Source organism: Nomascus leucogenys, chromosome 11 (genome assembly GCF_006542625.1).
Source record: "Nomascus leucogenys isolate Asia chromosome 11, Asia_NLE_v1, whole genome shotgun sequence".
Classification (NCBI taxonomy): Eukaryota; Metazoa; Chordata; class Mammalia; order Primates; family Hylobatidae; genus Nomascus; species Nomascus leucogenys.
In genome coordinates, this window is record NC_044391.1 from 92770089 (window position 1) to 92791532 (window position 21444).

At 39.5% G+C, this 21444-nt stretch overlaps 1 protein-coding gene across 2 annotated transcripts in view; it reads right to left on the bottom strand.

The window, feature by feature from the left end:
- Positions 1 to 21444, bottom strand: part of PLD1 (phospholipase D1) — a 212311-nt gene that overhangs the window by 54533 nt on the left and 136334 nt on the right. For both annotated transcript variants that reach the window (XM_003256461.4, XM_012510814.2), the window contains exons 19-21: positions 19381 to 19494; positions 6934 to 7044; positions 4079 to 4167 (exon numbers count right to left, since the gene is read on the bottom strand). In XM_003256461.4, coding sequence (XP_003256509.1) covers positions 4079 to 4167; positions 6934 to 7044; positions 19381 to 19494 — 314 coding nt within the window. The remainder of the gene's footprint in view (positions 1 to 4078; positions 4168 to 6933; positions 7045 to 19380; positions 19495 to 21444) is intronic.

A 21444-nucleotide genomic window follows, 5' to 3' on the forward strand; every position in this document is an offset into this window, starting at 1 on the left:
CCTCCATCTGCTTTGGGCCGTATTCTATTCTTTTTCAAATAGCCAAAATTATACTTGTTGCTAAGAATGTGACTTTAGCAGGGAAGTTCTGAGTCTCAGAAAAGTAGAGAACAGAGAAGTCTATTGAGAGAGAGGGGTAAGTTTGGGATGGCACGTCATGGCCCCTAATTAGTGAAAAGGGGGCACCCCATGCTGGCAATCTGCAAAATATGTTGCTTCTTTTATTTTTTATTTATTTATTTTTTTAGAGACAAGGCCTCATTCTATCTCCTAAGCTGGAGTGTAGTGGTGAGATTATAGTTCGCTGCAGCCTCATACTCTCAGGCTTAAGGAATCCTCCTCCCTCAGCCTCCAAGTAGCTAGAACTACAGGCACACCAACACACCTGGATAATTTTTTATTTTCTGTAAAGACAGATGGTATCAAATTTCTAGCCTTTAGAAATCCTCCCGCCTCCACCTCCCAAAGTGCTGGGATTACAGGTGTGAGCCACCACACTTGCCCAAGGTAAGCTTTTAAATTCTGCCTTTACCTTGCCTAATAACACAAGCTCACAGAACACAAGCTCACAGATTTGAAATTAAGTGAAAATGTATTTTACAGTTGCAATTAACATAGGGAGATTAACAAGAATGCAGAGATGCGGGGGTGGGGAAACGTAAAATACGTTTTGAGGATGTGTGTGTGTATCCACTGAAAGTCTAAATGTGTGACGTATGTACCATTTTGAAAATGTGCCTGTCAAAAAAATGAGACTATCGAGAGATCAGAGCTAAATGACACATGGTTTATTTGAAATTTGATGAACTAATTTCCCGTTTTCCACAAAGCAAACTTGAAATTGCCAGAGTCTTTAATGTGCTCTGTCAAACTCCAAGTGTAAGATACAATCTGCAACAGGTGCTACTTTACCATACTTTTTAAAGTCACAGATCCCTTTTCCTTTCAGGAGCAGCTCATAAGATCACTAGGAAATGTTCCATCAGAAAATATCTTGAAGTTTATTCTAGCCCTACAATGTTATAATATTTATTTATTTATTTATTTATTTAGAGACAGAGTCTTGGTCTGCCACCCAGGCTGGAGTGCAATGGCATGATCTCAGCTCACTGCAATCTCCGCCTCCTGGGTTCAAGCAATCCTCCTACCGCAGCCACCTGAATAGCTGGGACTACAGTCATGCACCACCAAGCCCAGCTAATTTTTGTATTATTAGTAGGGACAGAGTTTCACCACACTGGTCAGACTGGTCTCAAACTCCTGACCTCAGGTGATCCACCCGCCTCGGCCTCCCAAAGTGCTGGGATTACAGGCGTGAGCCACCATGCCTGGCCTAATTTTATTATTTTAGAAGCCCAGATTTTTAAAGACAAATTACTACAGTAAAGAAAAATATTCTTTCAGGCTCCCAAACACTTAAAAACACATCTTTGGGGCAGTATAAAATACCGGGGCCGGGCCCCAATTCAGGAAATTATGATCTAGTAAGCCAAGAGGTGAGTCAAGCTCTCTGTAATCTTGCAAAAGTCAGTGGTGATTTTGAAGTGTAGTCACAGTTGAGATCTACTGTACACCCTGCAGGATATGGTGGATGCTGTAGTGTGCTGTCTAGATCCCCTCACCATGGGATCAAGACAGTCATCCCATCAGCCACTGAGCATGTAGGCCACGGAATACTCGCAGTGAAGTCCTCCAGGTATGAAAAGTATGGAGTCCTCCATAGGTGAAAGGGACCTGCCTCACTCAAGGTCATCCCCACTCCCTAGAGTCAGCCTGCATCCAATGGCTGGTCAATAGGGGAAGGGAACTACAGGCCCAACACATTTGCCTCAGCTTGGGGAAGCCCTGAATGGGTTTTTAATCCTAACCATCAATGCACTAGAGTCATGTGGTGTGAAGGGAAGCCTTGGGTTGAAAGTCCAAAGATTTAGGCTCAAAGCTGTTTTTTGCCTATTGTTGTTAGTGGCCTAGACAAGTCGCATAGCCTCTTGAATCTCAGTTTTTAATCCTAAAAATGGGAACAGCAACGAAAACAACAACAGCAGCAATAATAACAACAACAAATACGCTTGATCTACTCTCAAGCGTAGTTGTGAAGATTCAATGAGATAATGTAGTTATAAACTGTGAATCACATAAAATGCTGATAGTTACTGTTATAATGTCCTTAAATATAGAAGTCCCCAAATATTATGTGAAAAAAGATATCAAAGTACCACATGACACTGGAAGTAAAAAGTGTTTTAATTCCCAAATGTATATGCACTTATTCTTCACTGCATGCATTCAATGACCTGAAGTAATGAAATATAATGGTTTTGCTTATGTCTTTGTTCTGCTACTTTTAAATGGAGCTGAAATCAGCCATAAGAAGAAATTGTCCCTGGTGCCAAGACAATTCAATGTGGAAAGAATAGTCTTTTTAACAAATGGTGCTAGGGCAACTCTATATCCATCAACAAAAGAATAAAAAGTTGGGCCCCTAACTCACCCCATATATAAAAAGTAACAAAATGAGTCAAATATCTAAATGTAGGAGCTAACACTATAAAATTCCCAGGAGAAAACAGGCATAGATCTTCATGATCCTAGATCAGGCAGTGATTTCTTAGATATCACTATCTATGTTCCTTAGACACCAAAAGGACAAGGGATACAAGGAAAAAAATAGATAAGTTAGCTTTTATCAAAATAAAAAAATTTTCTGTTTCAAATGACACCAGCAAGAAAGTAAAAAGACAAGCCATCGAATGGGAGAAACTGGGAATCATATATCTGACATGAGACTTGCATCTAGAATGTATAAAGAATTCTTACAACTCAAAAATAAAAAGTCAAATACCCCAGTGAACAAATGGGCAAGGGATTTGAGTAGACATTTCTCCACAGATAATACACAAATGGCCAATAAGCACACACAAAGATGCTCAGTATCATTAGTCGTTAGGGAAATTCAAATGAAAATCACAATGAAATACCATTTCTAAAATGGTATTTCACACCTACTAGAATGACTATAATCAAAGAGAGAGATAATAATAAGTATTGGCAAATACAGAGAAACTGGACCTCTCATACACCGTGGGAATATAAAATGGCAGAGCTGCTTTGGAAGATAGTCTGGCAGTTCCTCAAAATGTTAAACATAGAGTTAGCTATAACCTGACAATTCTACCCATAGAGAAATGAAAATATATATCTACACAAAAACTAGTAAAGGATGTTTATAGCAGCATTATTCATAATAGGCAAAAAGTAGAAACAACCCAAATGTCCATCAACTAATGAATGGATAAATACAATGTGGTATATCCACGTCATGGAATATTATCTGGCAATAAAAAGAAATGAAATACTGATACATGCTATAATATAGATGAGCTTCAAGAACATTATGCTAAGACAAATCAGTCATAAAAGACCACATATTGTGTGACTCCATTTATACAAAATGCCCAGACTAGGCAAATCTATAGAAAAAGAAAAATCAGTGGTAGCCAGGGGCTAAAAAAGAAGCAATGGGTAATGATTGCTAATGGGGTTTCTTCCTGGGTTGATGAAAATGTTCTAAAATTTATTAGGTGGTGGTTGTGCAACTCTGTGAATACACTAAAAATCACTGAATTGTATAGTTTAAGTGGCTGGATTATACAGTATGTAAATTCTATCTCAGCAAACCAATTATTAAAGAAATAATCCCATGAGCTGAATAAATATGACATATGGTAACAAGAATTTAAATATAACCCACAGCAAAATATTATGTCTGTTTTGCTTTTTTAAGCGAACACAGCTCATAGTCTGCTATTAAATAAAACAAATCACAAACATCATGTGTGGGAAACAGACTGGCCCGGAAGAAATTTTTGTGCCCTGGAAGAATTCAAATTCCCTAGAAAGGGGACTCAAAAATTTTTAGCAACTGACTCAGACTAAAGGCATCAATAAACTGTTGCTGGCTGAACCAAATTTAAGTCTGCTAGGAAATGATAGTACTTTAAAAGTGGGCTTTGCAAAGTCATTTTAGTAATAAATACAAGAACATCTGCAGCAAGAACTCCCAGCCAAAGGCTGTTACCTGTGAGCTTTCAGGATCCTCTGGGCAATGGCATCGCCTATCTTGTTGAACACAACTTTGTCATCAGCACAGCTTATGAAAAACTGGTTCTATGAGAAATAAACAAGACAATCATGTTAGTCTTTATTTTCTTAGCAATATACGTAAGGACAATACTGTAATATATTTTTAAAAACATTTCACACAGCAGATGTGTTCTGATCACTGAAATCACATCAAGAAAGTCAATGACACAGAATAAAAGCCACCTCATCTCACTCAGGGTCTCATCTGATTCCAGGTCATATCACCTGTAACACTTAATCAAGTGGAAAGTTACACTATATTATTTCACCATGAGAATTCCTTATAGGTGATTTTCTAAATTACATTCTCAGAATACTTAGGAATATTGCAAATTTAATCAATAGAGAAATTAGTTTTTTTCAGATTCACACGTATAAATGCTTATGATTACAAATTCTATATTGGCAAACATTCTATCTCATGCTAAGCTTGCTTTTTTAACAGGGTAGATGGAAAAGCCTGGCCTAGTTTTCTCCACCCTTTCTCCATTATTTCCTGGTATCTGCTTTCACCTTATCTTGTTTGTCTGGGCCTCTTATTATCTCTGAACTTCTATTTTAAGTAGCCTCAACTCTCTTCTGTATGTTGCATATATATAAGCCAGTTAATTAAAAAAAGAAATGTTTTTTTCCGCTAAGTACTTCTGCTATTTATGTATCTACAAAATAGTCTTTAAAATTGTTACTAGAAAACAAGTTACGACATTATCATAACAGTGCAAAAGATTTTGTTGCTGCATAAAGGAATGTTAAAAATTTGGTGCGAATATTACTAATGTTATGTGTTCAAATAGAATAGATTGTTATAACACATCTGTAATTTATAAGGACAATTATCACAAAGTAATATTTGCTAATCATCTCAAGGTAAAGAGATATATATGTAACGACTCGTAATTATCATCCCTTTGTGGCATTATCATTTTTATGACTATATAAGCTTTTATACTTAAGTGCATAAATCTGTAAAATGCCTCCAGAAGACAAACTTACAGGAAGACACGGTGCAGAAAGTCTTTTGAGAATGTGATTCCCCTTAGGGCATCAGACAATCAAAATCTCAGTGGCAACCAAACCATGTTTCTTTTTCTGAATTCATATTATAAAGAAGCTTAGCATTCCTCAGCAGCTGTAAACACAGACTGGCTACGTGTCATGTCCTTTACTTCTCCTTTTTTGGAAGAGTCAGGTGAATGCTGACTGCTTATCTTGACTACAGGAGTGTCAACCAGGTCTATGTCCCAACTATGTATACCTACGTGGCATTACTGACATCACTTAATACTATCGTCACATTAAAAAGAAAAGCTGATTATTTATTTATTTATTTTTATTTTTATTTTTTATTTTTTTTGAGATGGAGTCTCACTTTTGTCGCCCAGGCTTGAGTGCAATGGCACGATCTCGGCTCACTGCAACCTTCGCCTCCCGGGTTCAAGTGATTCTCCTGCCTCAGCCTCCCGAGTAGTTGGGATTACAGGTGCCCACCACCACACCCGGCTAATTTTTTTGTATTTTTAGTAGAGACGGGCTTTCACCATGTTGGCCAGGCTGGTCTCGAGCTGCTGACCTCAGGTGATCCACCTGCCTTGGCCCCCCAAAGTGCTGGGATTACAGGCGTGAGCCACCGTGCCCGGCCAGAAAAGCTGATGTTAATGCTACTAAAAAGAGATGAAGCAAAATGATTCTGGGCAACAGATGAGCCAGCCTTCACATCTTTCCATCTCTATGGTATAATTGTTGAAATTAATAATATTAATAGCATTACTAAGCTCCAGACTTTATGCAGAGTTTGCTCATTTTCCACTAATGTCCTACATCTATTCCATGATGCCATTCAGGATACCACACTGCATTTAGCCAGCTAATATATTATATTTAACTTAGGTTTCTCTAGCCAGACTCATGAAACAAATAAAGCTCCAATTCTTCCCTGCTTGTCTCTAATGAATTGTTGCTGTGCAGAGCGGGAGAGGGCCAGGACCCAAGGGGAAGAAAAACAGGGCTAGAATGGTTTTCTTCAATTAATCCATTCCCCCATTTATCTTTAAAAAATTCAATGGGAAAGAAAAGACTCGAATAAAGAAGGAAATTATGCTATGACTTATTTTTTCCATTATTGTGACTTTTTATTTTCTCAGGGTTTTTCAAGTTCTCTGAACTATTTTTATATTCACTTTGAAGAGTAATTTAAGTTCCCAAACTAAACTCAGTGTCCCCAGATTTTCTCATATACTCTAAAAATTCTGGGATGAAAAAAAGCTTCATAATCAATAGTAGTTCACACAGGATTGAAGAAGGTGGTACCTGCTCTTAATGTTCTCACATCTTCCTTTTCCACATTCTTTTCCCTGCACTCTCCCTACTCCGCCATGCCCAAACCAGTGGCATCCAGTGGTCTCTATTTCAGCAACTCGCCCCTGTGTGTGCTCTCCTGAAATACAACTTGCTTCACACTTAAACCCTCCAACCCAAGTGAAATCAAAACTTACCTATCCATGTTGGGGTATTTCTGTCTAATACTATTACAATGAGTTGATGATGCATTTTAATAGCAAAGATTTGCGAGACTCCCAATAGAATCTTGAGTTAATGACAATGCAGAGCCAGTTCCAGGTATGCTTGGGAGGTCAAAATTCAGGTGATATGAACCAGAGCTTCTCCAGCACTTTTCACACCTCAAAATATACTTATTAATATGACGGGTCCTAAGTTTGGGGACCCTGAAATCTCTGCATGATATTTAAGGGAAGGCAGTTTCTCACACGAATTTACATGAGCAAGACTTACTTCAATATAGATATAGTGCCTGCTGTTCTCTATCACATGGACATAAGCAGCATGGATGGACTCTTCATGGTACTTTATACCAGCAGACCAATCAGCAGCAGAGCGGAGCAACTACAAGGCAGCAATCAGAAATGAACGAGTATTAGCAATGGAGAGGACATCGGTTATATTAATACAATGAAGTCACTCCTTTTTCTTCCAGACGACTGAATGATTACAGTGGCTTCAGTGTCATGTGTGAACCAAAGGAGAGTAGTGGGGTGGGGAATGCTGCTAAGGAAGAGGGAAGAAAGGAACTGGTCCTTGGATGTAGTCCATAAGGAAGGTTCTCAGCTGGAAATCACATCCTGAATATACCCTCTTTCATCCAGGATTATTTTCATTCAAAATTGGAAACCACAAATTGTGGTTTCTACAAAAACTATTTCAGAAGTACCTCTTCTGGTGGCTGTGAGTACAGTAACCATTTGTATTCCTTTCCTATGACAGTCCCTCAATTATACCAGAATCCCTGTTGTTCTGGTACATTTATTCAGAGCACCCATCTTTACTCTTAAAAGGGTACTGGTTTGGACCATATGGTATGGCCATCCTAGCTCTGACTTAACAATGTGATTATTCCTTTTCCCCTAAATAGATATTGTTCAGGTTAATACATTCTAAAAGGTAGTTCATTTGGCATGTGATCTTCATTCTACCTTTAATAGCTATCTGTTCCATGGCACACCACTTTAGTCTAAACTTTCTAATGGCATAATAAAGGAAATTAATCACAGGAAAGAGAACTGGGGCTCAGAGAAGCAAACAAACTTGCATAGTGTCACAGAGGTACTAGCATCAGCATCACAGCTTGAACTTGGTTTCTGTCATTCCATATCCGATGTTTTTCTACTATGCCACACTGTTTTGCCATTTCATCACATCTGTGTGTCATGCCAGTCAATTTGGGGTTGATCCCATCACCTCAGATTAAACCAATCAAAGTGGAGCTCCTGACTTTTTTCTCTAAACCATTTCCCATCTCAAATACCCCACTGGCCAGGGGCATACCATCATTCTATTAATCTTTGGCATGCCTCTTCTCCTTAGCGTCTATATTCAATCTCACATCTACTTCGGTTTATTCTTTGGAGGATTTCTCAGATTTGCCGCTTTCTCATCGCTCACACTGCCTCGCTCTACGCAGACACTCACCTGTCCAGGCTGGATTACTCGAGCTTCTTCTCGCTCAGACACCTGAATATAGGTTATATACGCTGATGCAGAGCAGGACTGTCTGTGTTCGAAGTCTGGCTCAACTACTTACTGGCTGCTGATAATGTTTCCTAACCTCTTTGTGCCTCAGATTTTTGTTCTACAAAATGGAGTTCTACTTTATAGGGTCATAGAGAGGATTAAGTGAATTACTGTGAAATGTGTAGCAGGAGGCCTGGTATCTATTAAGTGGTTATAAGTGTTATATTAATGAGCATTAGAGGATGTGTTTGAGCTGTGGCAGGTCATGTCAGGGATGCTGCAGAGCAGACTGTGGCTGCGCACAGGAGAAAGGATGAGAGAACATGGAAAGAAGGTGTTCTCAACACTCAGCAACTATTGGTCATCACTTTTTTCCAACATTCTAACTAGCATTGCAGTATGATGTTGGCATATAGTAGGTGCTTAAACAATAGCATGACACACAGAAGAATTACTATAAAAATATGCTTGCTGTTTCTGGTTTGAAATGGATATTAAAACTGTCCCTTATAAGGCCAACTGATATTGAAAATAAAGAGAATGGTCCCATACTCATTAGAAATATACAAAGCGATCCAATACATAATCAGTTCTATGTCTGCTGTATATAAAAGGCCTGGAAAAATTCTTGTTCAAATCAATAACTTTAAAATTGCAACTACAAGGCCATTAAATCCCAAACTCACACTTACTAAAAATCACTGACTGTGCCATACTCAGTAGTGTTATTTCTTTATCCAATATGAGGTATTTATTACAAAATATCACCAATCAAAGCATTAAAAAATTTATCAGATGAATATGTGCAACAAAATTTCAAAATTTAATTGTCAACATGAATATATTAAATATCATAGAAGAGAACCCATAAGGAAAATTTACATAAATATTATCCATATTGGAAAAATATCATGATTTTTACATCATCTCCAAGGAGCTGCATTATTATTCATCAGGTAGAAAAAACGAAGGTTGAAGAAATAGAAGTTTTAATTCTCAGTCCACTCAAATTAACGTTTAACTTTGTTACTAAGGAACACAGCACTGAAAATGCAGGCTACTTTGAGAAGATTCTCATGCTATCCTGATGTAATTCTATACAACTCTGGAGGCAATGTATACAATTGCAGATTACACTGGAAAGAAGGGAACCTCCAGGAATTTTTTTTTTTTTTTTGAGACGGCGTCTTGTTCTGTTGCCCAGGCTGGAGTGCAGTGGCGTGATCTCGGCTCACTGAAACCTCTGTCTCCTGAGATCAAGCAATTCTCTTGCCTCAGCCTCCCAAGTAGCTGGGATTACAGGTGTGTGCCACCATGCCCGGCTAATTTTTGTATTTTTAGTAGAGATGGGGTTTTGCCATGTTGGCCAGGCTGGTCTTAAACTCCTGACCTCCAGTGATCCATCCGCCTCAGCCTCCCAAAGTGCTGGGATTACAGGCATGAGCCACCATGCCGGCCGGAATCTCCATGATGTTTAAATGACTTGTCCAAGGTGAAAGAGCATTTACATATAATTTAAATATCATGGAGGTTCAGTTTCTTCCACTGTACAACTGAGACCTCTCCCCGTCCCCTAAAGCTGCTGTGAAGAAAAAAATGGCATAACAAACACAAAGTGATAATAATGGTATGTGGCACTTAGTACTAGATATTCTATATATAGTATGTCTACCTCTGTAAAAAGTTATAGGCAAAGTTTATAACCCACCCTTGCTGGTAACATCTGAGTTTTTCCCTCAAATCCAAAAACCTTATACTTTCTTTCCTTTCTCACTCTCAAAATTTGCTCTGACTCAATAAACTCATTCACATAAGATTCAATAAACTCATTCACATAAGATACACATGAGGAGAATTACATCGATGTCAGCTTGCACATGAAGTCTAATAGATTCAGAGTGGCTTCCTGGACAGCTGGGTTAAGAGGCGATTCTTGAAAGCAGGTGCACTGGGGAAGAATTCTGAGATTGATCCTCAATGGCTTTCATGGAAGGGGACGCCTGAAGGTCACATATTTGCCATTTTTTCTGTGAAGGATAATGGTAAATGTTTCTCTATCTGTAGGCATTTAAGTATTTAAAATATTAAAGCTTCAAGCCAAAAGAAGACCATTTTATGGCCGGGGTATGGCTCACACCTGTAATCCCAGCACTTTGGGAGGCCGAGGCTGAGGTCAGGAGTTCGAGACTAGCCTGGCCAACATGGCAAAACCCCGTCTCTACTAAAAATACAAAAATTAGCCGGACTTGGTGGTGCATGCCTGTAATCCCAGCTACTCGGGAGGCTGAGGATGGATGGCGAATCACTTGAACCCAGGAGGCGGAGGTTGCAGTGAGCCGAGATCATACCATTGCACTCCAGCCTGGGCACCAATAGTGAAACTGCGTCTCAAAAGAAAAAAAAAAAAAAAAAAGACCATTTTATGTATCAGCCTGTGGGAGAGTATAATAAGAAAAAGTGAAGAGGGCTCCCTGATGCCTGTAAAACCATCAAGTATGAGGGGTTTCCTACCTCCTGAGGGGCTTCAGCATCATCTATCCCATTGCCTGAGTCCAAGCCTGTATCCTTTACTCACAATAAAAACTCATTAATTAAAAAATGTCATCATTTGTGGCTAAACTTGAAACATATCTTTCGAGCAATACATGAAGAAAATCACTTGGGATTGTTATTCATTTACTACTATTCTAATTAGTTAAAATCTTCCTATCACCACAAGAAAAATGGAAAATACGAATTTCCTTCTTGCTCTGCCTAGACCATTGAACTACAGGCAGGGAACCCTGAGGTTATATAAAAATCAACTTAACTGTTTTAAATGCTTGATGGCCTAGGAAGTTTTATCAACAGTCAAATAAGTCAAACCCATTGTATTAGTCTGTTCTCATGCTGCTAATAAAGACCTACCAGAGACTGGATAATTTATAAAGGAAGGAGTTTTAATGGACTCAAGGTTCCACATGGCTGGGGAGGCCTCACAATCATGGCAGAACATGAAGGAAGAGAAAAGGGACATCTTACATGGCAGCAGGCAAGAGGGCATGTGCGGGGGAACTGCCCTTTATAAAACCATCAGATCTCGTGAGACTTATTCACTATCACAAGAACAGCAAGGGAAAGACCTACTCCCGTGATTCAGTTACCTCCCACTGGGTCCCTCCCATGACACGTGGGGGATTATTACAATTCAAGGTGAGATTTGTGTGGAAACACAGAGCCAAATCATTATCACCCATTTTGATTGATTTCCTTTTGTTTTATTTTTTTCACCTTTTTCCATTGCCACTGAGATTTCCTTTTGTTTTAATATTTACTCTCTTCATTTTCTTCACTGACTTCACCAACTTGTCTTGCATTTCTGTTTGAAACCAATGTAACTGAGATAACCCTCAAACTGTTCCCTCACATGCAAAAATATAGCTTATCTTACCATCCCAAATGTGCTGGGAATCAAATCTAACCCATACTTTTCAAACCGCGAGTTTGAATGCATAATTTTAAAATATATAAAAAGTGGCATATTTCTGATTTTATGGTTTAGCCTCAAAGCTGTAACTTGGACTAGTCATTTTCCTCTGTGCTGTGTCTTATTTTTTAACCTAAAATATAGCCTTCTCTTTAACCACAGTCCCTAATCACCTTCCATCCTATGGGCCCAAGTCAAATGTATGGATTAAATAACAGAAATTTCTTTCTGAAGGAAAACCTTTGGATCTTTCTTAGTATTTGTCCCAAATTCCCTTCCCTTTCTCTCATCATAATGCTTTTATTCCCTATAAATTCAGCACATATATGAATTCCTTTTTATTTCCCTGAGATTCCAAGTCAATCATGGAACAAAGACGGTTTAGGACAAAAGCACTTTTTATATGTTCCACAAGCAGAGGCCAACTGTGTAGAAGCTCACAAGTGGTATGCATTGGGGAGAGAAGGGAAGCCTCTGATTGTTGGGCCTTTTTCTTCCAGACTGTACTGAGAACAGCAGGCAAGGAGCATCAAGTAATTGACCTAGTTCAAGAACCTGTCTCATCTTATCAAGCTCTTTCTTTTCATAGCCACTTTTCTAGTTGAGTGTCAGCCATTCATATCACAGTGTGTAGTTATTCACATAGGATGATTCCTTTCCTGAACAAAAGAGAAAAGTTAATTTTGAGGCTGAAGGACAGAAAGGAAAGATAATTATTGAAGAATAGGACTTAAGGTGAAAGAAGTCCTAGGAAACACAGTATTAGTTGGGTGCTCTTGGGAGCCAGAAAGAAGCAAAAGGAGAGTTGGGGATGGATTTGGGGCTGTGGCAACAGAAGGTGATACCCAAAGGCAAACGGGACATGAAGCTTTGCTCTGCTAGAGCCCTGGTGGTTACAACCATCCTGGTCTTACTGGAAACAGTATCCATAGCTAATTAACCTCAGGCACTGAAGCCAAACTGCTTAGAAGCAAGTCATCTCCACCACTTACTGTTTGTGTTTTAGAGATGGAATCTCTGATGCCCAGGATGGAGTACAATGGCATGATCTCCGCTCACTGTAACCTCCGCCTCCCGGGTTCAAGCAATTCTCCTGCCTCAGCCTCCTGAGTAGCTGGGACTACAGGCCCATGCCACCATGCCTGGAGACGGGGTGTCAATACATTGGCCAGGCTGGTTTCGAACTCCTGACGTCAGGTGATCTGCCCACCTCGGCCTCCCAAAGTGCTGGGATTACAGGCATGAGCCACCACACCAGACCCCCACTAGTTACCGTTATTTTAACCTCTCAAAGTCTTAGTTTCCTCATCTGTAGAAACAGGTTGCACAGGAGTTTAGCTTACAGACTGCTGAATGTATATGAGATAATCCACAAAGGGTTAGCACAGTGCCAAGCACACAGCAAATGCCCTGTTCATATCAGCTCTTCTAGCCAAGACCCACAGTAACACTCACAAATGTGTTAGTCCATGAAGGCCTGCCCCATACATGAAAAACAACTCCCATGGTAAATAACTTCCATAGAAATGGACAAGGTGGATTCCTTTTACCCCCACCTGCTCCCTTTATTTTTCACCTATCTACTTTATTCTCTCACACCATTCTGCGATACAAGACATTTTGCTGTCCTTTCAGATCTAACAGATCCTTTGGAATATCCTTTGGACATTTATTCCAAGTGTGAGAACAATTTTTTTCGGTGGTATAATTTGGATGTTATTTATACTTTCTTGAAAATTTTCTTTTTTTTCCTTCCCCTCTCCCTCTCTCCTTTTTCCCTTTCCTCCTTTCTTTCTCATTCTTTCTTCCTTCCTTTCTTTGTTCCTCCCTCCCTTCCTTCTTTCCTTCTTTTCCCATAAGTAGGACTGAAGACATTATTCCAGTAGAGTTATTTCCATATAGGCAGGAATTCTCAGCACGATTGTCCAAGGAATGGTTTCTACTATGAGCTTTAAAAAGGATTGTTCCCATGTGTTGACCCCATGTTGATGCTGACATGGCGATTCAGCATTGTCTTTCAGCTTAGTAGACATGTCAAATATCCTCTGTCTTTACAATATATCTTAAATGCCATTAAGACCATTCTGGAACTGAGTTTATTCTAGTTCCTTCACCTTCTCTGTGTAGAAACAGTTTCAGGACCATCTCTCCCACTTCCTCCTGCTACCCATGCCTTTTCCTGCCATGTCTTCTCTGAGTGCTCTTGGCAGGCTTCTGAGAAGGCCCAGCACTGAGGGGAAACACCCAAGATTCTTTTAAAAGCACAGTAGAAGCTGCTGAAGTCAGCTGTCAGGTCTAGATGACTTTTTCAGGAGCAGCAATTCGTGCTGGTGGGCAGGCATCCATACTGCCTCCCGTAGCTCCCCTCTCCCTGGCTGGCTGTGTCTCCCCTCTGGAATTGCCAGTGGCGTGTGACCAATGTTTCTGTATTAAAAAAAGTAATAACTAGGTGCCCTTCTCCAGAAGAAAGAATAACTTGAATTTTATCTATTAATTACCTTATTATGTCAAATACTCTTTCTCCCCATTCCAATAGATTTATGGCATAAAAATTTCTATCTAGAACTAGCCTGGTGACCTACCCAGAGAAATGTTAACTTCTTTGTTGCAAACTTTTTTTGTTTTTGTTTTTTAGATGAGTTTTGCTCTGTTGCCTAGGCTGGACAGCAGTGGTGTAATCTCGGCTCACTGCAACCTCAGCCTCCTGGGTTCAAGCGATTCTCCTGCCTCAGCCTCTCAAGTAGCTGTGATTACAGGCATGCGCCATAACGCCCAGCTAATTTTTGTATTTTTAGTAGAGACGGGGTTTCGTCGTATTGGCCAGGCTGGTCTCGAACTCTTGACCTCAAGTAATCCACCCGCCTCGGCCTCCCTAAGTGCTGGGATTACAGGCCTGAGCCACCGCGCCTAGCCTGTTGCAAACTTTTGAAACACTAGGGAAAGTTTGAAGGCTGTTTTTGATGGAACTCAAACTGGTATACTCTTCTAAATGCTTTGCATGTATTAATTTAACCATCACCACAATACTGTGAGACAGATACTGTCTTTTATGTTTTTTAAATGAATGAAACATACTGCAGAGTGAAGTAATTTTCCTAAGGTTACACAGCTCATATGTCACAGAGCTAAGATGTTAACACAGTCTGGCTCTAGAATCTATCCCTTAATTGCTACCTTAAATTTTTCTTCACAATTAAATAAGCTTGTGGCTTCTAAGTTACGTTATGAACAATCAACTATGTTAAAATCTTGTTCTCACTCATATGTGGAAGCTTAAAAAGTCAATCTCATGTAAGTATATAGTAGAATGATAGAAACTAGAGGCTGGGAAGGGTTTGTGTAGGCGGGTACAAGGAATAGGGTGGAGATAAAGGGAGGATGGTTAATGGGTACAAACATAGTTAGAAGGAATAAGCTCTAGCATTCAATAGCAGAGCAGGTTGACTATAGTTAAAAACAGTGTATTGGTATTTCAAAAGAGCTGGACGAGAGGACATGAAATGTTCCAAACACATAGGAATAATAGAAGACTTGAGATCACGACACTTCAAATACCCTGAGGCCTCTTTAATAAAATCAATGCAAATTTACAAATATAAAGCTGGGAACAGGTCTAGAAAAGGCCTGGGCGGCTGAGGGTCCTAAAGCTAAGCAAGGGCCTGAAGCTGCAAGTAACATGAGTTCCTGAAGTAAGCAATTCATTCCCTACTTACAGCCTTAACTCTAGCCAGTCTGTAGGAGATTTTACTTTAGGCACTGAGATGGCAAAAAGTTAATTATAGAAATAGCAGGTTTTCAGGACCAGAGGAATAAAACAAATTATAATCTTATAATCTTGGAATTTAAGAGTTCATCAGTGATGTCCTATTTTCTTAACTCTCATCCTTCCTTTTGATTTTTGTCCTATTTATCACTGCCATGTGGCTAAATGTATCTATGATGTTTTAATTTACTTAGATAGTTTCCTTTTCTCTCAAAGATCCATAGAAACAAGTTTAATGATCAAGGTACACATTCTGAGCAATGGCTTCTATTTCTATTTAGTGATAAATGTCATTCTAACTACTTTAGAAATTAAGAAGTGTATCTGTGGTGGCCCTTTGAGTTTTATTTTGTGAGGGATCATAACTATAGCAGGAGGATTAAATAGAAAGTCATTAACACCTGTACTTTGAATGATACCTCATGTATGAAAGACGATGAATGAAAATTTTCCCTTTAAATGTCTGAAGGGACTCAGATCAGATTCATACCAAACATAAGGCTTTCAGATGACAAAATTGGGCTCAGGGAGGGGGAATGGCATGCTGAGGCCACATGCTGCTATACAATCTTCATACCACACCACCTTGTGTGCTTTTATGATTTGTTAGCGTTAAAATGCATTTTATTATATTTAGCTGGGTATTTCCAGCAGCACTGCCTAGCGACACTTTTATATACCCATTTTATATACCCATTATCATGCTGCAAAATTTATATTACCAAGAACTAGATGTACTACAGGAGCTACCTGAGTCCTTTGGTGATCTCAATTAGTGCCCTGGCCCATCAGTCATGACACAGTTCCTATGGTTCTTTGGAGACTTTGTGAGACTAAACTATCTTTAACTTTTTCCTCTGTCCCAAATTTTCAGTTAGTTCCTAGTCGTGATGTCCCTTTGTCTCTTTCCTCAAAAATACCTCCTATTTGTCCCTTCTCTTCATTTCTGGTTTAGGACTTAATTATATGTCAGAATTACTGTAATAGCCTCTTCACTTGTCCCCTTGCTCTCATTATCTCTCTAGTCTAATAAGTTCTTCATGTGTATAAACTTTTGGTCTCAAGGTATTTGTTTGGAAAGATGGAAACAGATAAGAATGCATAAAACAAGAGATTCTCTGTCAAATAAGCTTGGGAAATGCGCACATCATATTCCCTCTTGGTAGTTTTATAATACACTGTAGCATAAAAAAGGTGCTAAGGAGTCCTGTATTAAAGAATTCTGCAAAACCTTATCTGTCCATGGAAATCTTTGTGGAATAGTTATCAGTATCTCACAGGTAAATTCAGTTTGGAAAACTCTCTCCTCCATTAATCTTCACTGAACATTCATGTATCATGCTTCTTGCCCAATCAAAAAAAAAAAAAAAAAAAAATCCGAAGTTCACTAGCACTTCTAGGACCAGGTCTAAATTCACTAGGCCAGCACTCCAGGTGCAGCCCCCACCCCGCCCCCGCCCCGGCCTTATGCTGTCTAACTTCATCAGTGCCTCTCTAAGAGCGAATGGGTTACTGCAGTCAGTCCTCTTGTCTTCTGAGCAAGCAGGATTATTCCTTAGAGTGGACACCCAGTTCTGTCCCTCTGGATTTCCAAACTCTTATAGCATGCTGGTCCTTACTGTCACACCAGCATTTACTCAGAGACCGTACCTTGCACTGTAACTGAATTATTCACCTCAGCTATCTCTCCCCAGCTAACTAAGTTTCCAGAGGCAAAGAACTCCTTTGCTGTCTGCCCTCTCGACACCCAAGTGTGCTTTGATGACTTCACCATGCAAATGGACAACACTTAGTAAACATATGTTGGCTGAATAAATGAATGAATGAGTGAGTAAGTCTTGTTAAATATCATTGGCTTTGTAGATTCCTAAGTCCAGGCCCCCTGAACATATGAGGGATTAACATATGAGCTTATCAGATCTAGTCTCATTTCTTTTCTTTTAGTTTTTATCTTTATTTATTTTTATTTATTATTTTTGAGTCAGTCTTGCTCTGTTGCCCAGGCTGGAGTGCAGGGGTGCAATTATGGTTCACTGCAGTCTCCACCTCCTGGGCTCAAGCAATCCTCCTGCTTCAGCCTCCTAAGTGGCTGGGACCACAAGCATGTGCCACCATGCCTGGCTAATTTTTTAAAAACTTTTTGTAGAGATGGGGTCTCACTATGTTGCCCAGGCTGGTCTTGGACTCCTAGGCTCAAGCAATCCTCCTGTCTTGGCCTCCCAAAGTGCTGTGATTCCAAGTGTGAGCCACCACACCCAGTCTAGTGTCATTTCTCACACAACATCGGTGATGTGGAAAAAGTGAACGAAGAGAAGCATTTTATAGAGTCTCTATTGACCTCACCAGGCAGCAGGATGAGACTATGTGAGTCAGGGCTTTACCAACAGTGAAGTGGAAAACATATGCATATGCAACGCTATGCTAAAACTTCCTTCATTGATTACAAAAATACTTAATTCCCAGCAATCCATTTTCAACAGATACGTATTAACATCAGCTAACTTTGATAAATTGGCCACCACGTCAATAATAATGCAAGTTCAAATCTTAAATTCTTATTTTCCTAATAACAAGTTTCTTATTTTATATTCTAGCATGGGTAATTTTTTCTCCTCTATGTAGAATAAAATTAAACAGGTTCATAAAATATTCATCAACTTACATATAAATCACAGCTATCTCTATGCCTCTGAGTTTAAATTAGTTTTCTTTTTAGCCTGGGATGACTAATATTTGCTGCCGATATTTCTCTCAAGCAGTTTCTCTTTTTTTTTTTTTTTGAGATGGAGTCTTACTCTGTCACCCAGGCTGGAGTGCAGTGGTGCAGTCTCGGCTCACTGCAAACTCTGCCTCCTGGGTTTAAGCGATTCTCCTGCCTCAGCCTCCCGAGTAGCTGGGATTACAGGCGCACGCTACCATGCCCAGCTAATTTCTTATTTTTAGTAGAGACAGGGTTGGCCAGGCTGGTCTCGAACTCCTGACCTCAGGTGATCCACCCACCTCGGCCTCCCAAAGTGCTAGGATTACATGTGGGAGCCACTACACCTGGCCTTTAAAAAAAAAAAGTTCTATTATTTGATCTACAGTCTGAAATGTCTTATTTCTTATATACACATACTTACAATTGCACACGATGCAAAATAACTGATTTAGGCACTTCATTTATATAATCACGTTCCCTAGGATCCATGTCTGCATTATATAAGTCCCTACTGATGGTCCCTACTGATGATATGTAGCAGTAGCAGGCTGCTGGACTTTACTTAAACAATTCTTCTGATGCCCATAGAGATGACTTCAAACAAAAGGCAATGCCAAAGGTAGCCCATCCTACTTCTGTCCCCACGTGATCTCAAGATATTTGAGCTGTAGTTGGTAAAGGAAGCAGATTGGGTAACACTGGACCAGACTAGGATTTCAAGCTCCACCTCTGTTGATAACTAGCTGGCCGGCCCTAGATAGGCCTCAGAGCCCCACTAGGTCTGAATTTTCTTATTTGTAGTTTGAGATGGTTAAACTGGATGTGGTAAACTGTTGTGACTCTATTAAGCAAATTCCTTATTACATTAAAAGGGTCTCTAGAAGACATTTGGTTAATCAGGAACTAAAATTAGACTGAACTACAACTAGCTTCCTAGCTGCTAAGTTTCAGCCACATTCCTGGTGCTTAGGCAGTATCAGGTCCAGGTTTACTGGGTATCATGTTGCTAGGGTCACTTCAGAAGGAATTAAAGGAATAGCCTTTCCTTGGCTGTGGCCTTTTCTAAGGACATGCATCTATTATATTTATAAGAGTTTTAAAAAGAGACTGAATTGAATCCATTTAACATAGGAAATATCATACTAAGTGTTAAAAGATCCATTTAGTTTTGCTTTAGAAAAGCAGTCATTGAAAAATCTGAAGTCAGTGTAATAGGCCCTTGGTCCAATAACAGTAATTTTACTCAGTAGCATTTTGTCAGAAAGAAAAGCCAGAACTTACCTGTACGTTAGCGTGGACAGACCCAGGCACTTGATATCTCAACTCATGGGCTGTTGTTTGAGACTTTGGAAGCAGAAAAGGATAAGAAAGGGACCGATATTTTGATTTCATAATCTAAAATAAAGAAAAAGGGATAAAATATTCAAATGAGAAAAAAGATTCATTCTCCCTACTTTGTGATTATAAAAGAAATTCATGCCCAGGCGCAGTGGCTCATGCCTGTAATCCCAGCACTTTGAGAGGCCAAGAAGTGGGGATCACTTGAGGTCAGGAGTTCGAGACCAGCCTGGCCAACATGGTGAAACCCCCACCCCTACTAAAAATACAAAAATTAGCCAAGCATGGTGGCGGGCACCTGTAATCCCAGCTACTCGGGAGGCTGAGGCAGGAGAATCACTTGAACCTCGGAGGCAGAGGTTGCAGTGAGTCGAAATTTCATCATTGCACTACAGCCTGGGTGACAAGGGTGAATCTCCATCTCAAAAAAAAAAAAAAAAGAAAAGAAAAGAAAGGTTAATTTGAAAAAGAAAAAGAAAAATGTTAATGGTGGACATTTCTAAGTGAAGGACTACAGATTATTTGTGTTTCTTTTCTATTTCTCATAGTCCTGTTTTTACCTTTTGTAGGGGAAATACTGTTTTATATTTGTAAAGACAGGTTAAATATAATCTGTAGTTACAGAAGTTTATAATTGCAAAAATGAGACTACTGTTTTATAAACTAATTTTTTACTGATTATGTTCTAGATATCTTGCCGCAGCAATACAGTGGGATATCATTATTTTTAATAACTTCATAGTAAAATGGTATAAAAGAATCACTTGTTTAATAAATTCCTATTAGTAAGGATTTCTGTTATTTCTAATTTTATTTGAATTATTAGAAGCCATATCAAAATAAATTACCTTATTGGATTATGGCTTTAGTTTGAATACCTGGAAATAGTTTTTCTGGATCAAAGATTGCATACTTTAAAAAAAGACTTATTGGTGTTGTACAAATTTATCCTCCCAGGGGTAGCATGTATGAGCACACCACAAAAACCACCCCAAACCTAACTACAGGTATCAGCAGACTTTTATCTTTGCCAGTATAGCAGGTTAAAAGTAACACCCCATTTGTTTATTCATCCATCTCCCCTAAATTTTTGTTGAAAAATTTCAATTAGAATGTCCACTAAATTTTTATAATCCTTATGTGAATGAAAAACAAAGTGAGACTCTAAGTGGTTGATAAAACTAAATTCTTTTTCCAAATGACCAAGGGGAATCATGCCTCATTATCACTTCAAGTAAATAAAGTGAAACTTTAATAACACCTGAATATGTACTTTTTTTTTTTTTTTTTGTGAGACAAAGTCTCGCTCTGTTGTCCAGGCTGGAGTACAATGGAGTCCTCTCAGCTCATTGCAACCTCCGACTCCTGGATTCAAGTGATTTTCCTGCCTCAGCCTCCAGAGCAGTTGAGATTACAGGCACTCACCACCATGCCCAGCTAATTTTTGTATTTTAGTAGAGACAGGTTTTCACCATGTTGGTCAGGCTGGTCTCAAACTCCTGACCTCAGGTGATCCACCCGCCTAGCCCTCCCAAAGTGCTGGGATTACAGTCATGAGCCACCGCGCCCAGCCTGAATGATACGTACTTAACTTACGAATGTTAGGTTTAAATGTTAGGTCAAGTTCTTACAAGTAATGAGGACGCAGTCTGGATAAAAGGAAAATGGCCCCACCTTCTTAATACTGCTTGGTTTGCTCAGAACCAGCTCTCGGAATCCTGTACCAGTATAAACCCAGTGCAATTCCAGGACTGGATGGGACTTTAAAGCTCAAGCCCTCTCATCTAAACCAGCCTCCTATCCCCCTATAACAGCCCTGCAAACGACTACCAAGCCCAGGCTACTAAATGCTTAGTCAACACTGTGTCCAAGATGTTAACAAGGTTAAAATCAGGACCCACACAGCAGCACCTGTCTCTAGGCGCTCTGAATTGTCTATGGTGTGGACATTCGGGAATGTTTCCCTTTTTTTTTGACCAGATGCCCAGGCACCCTGACATCAATGCA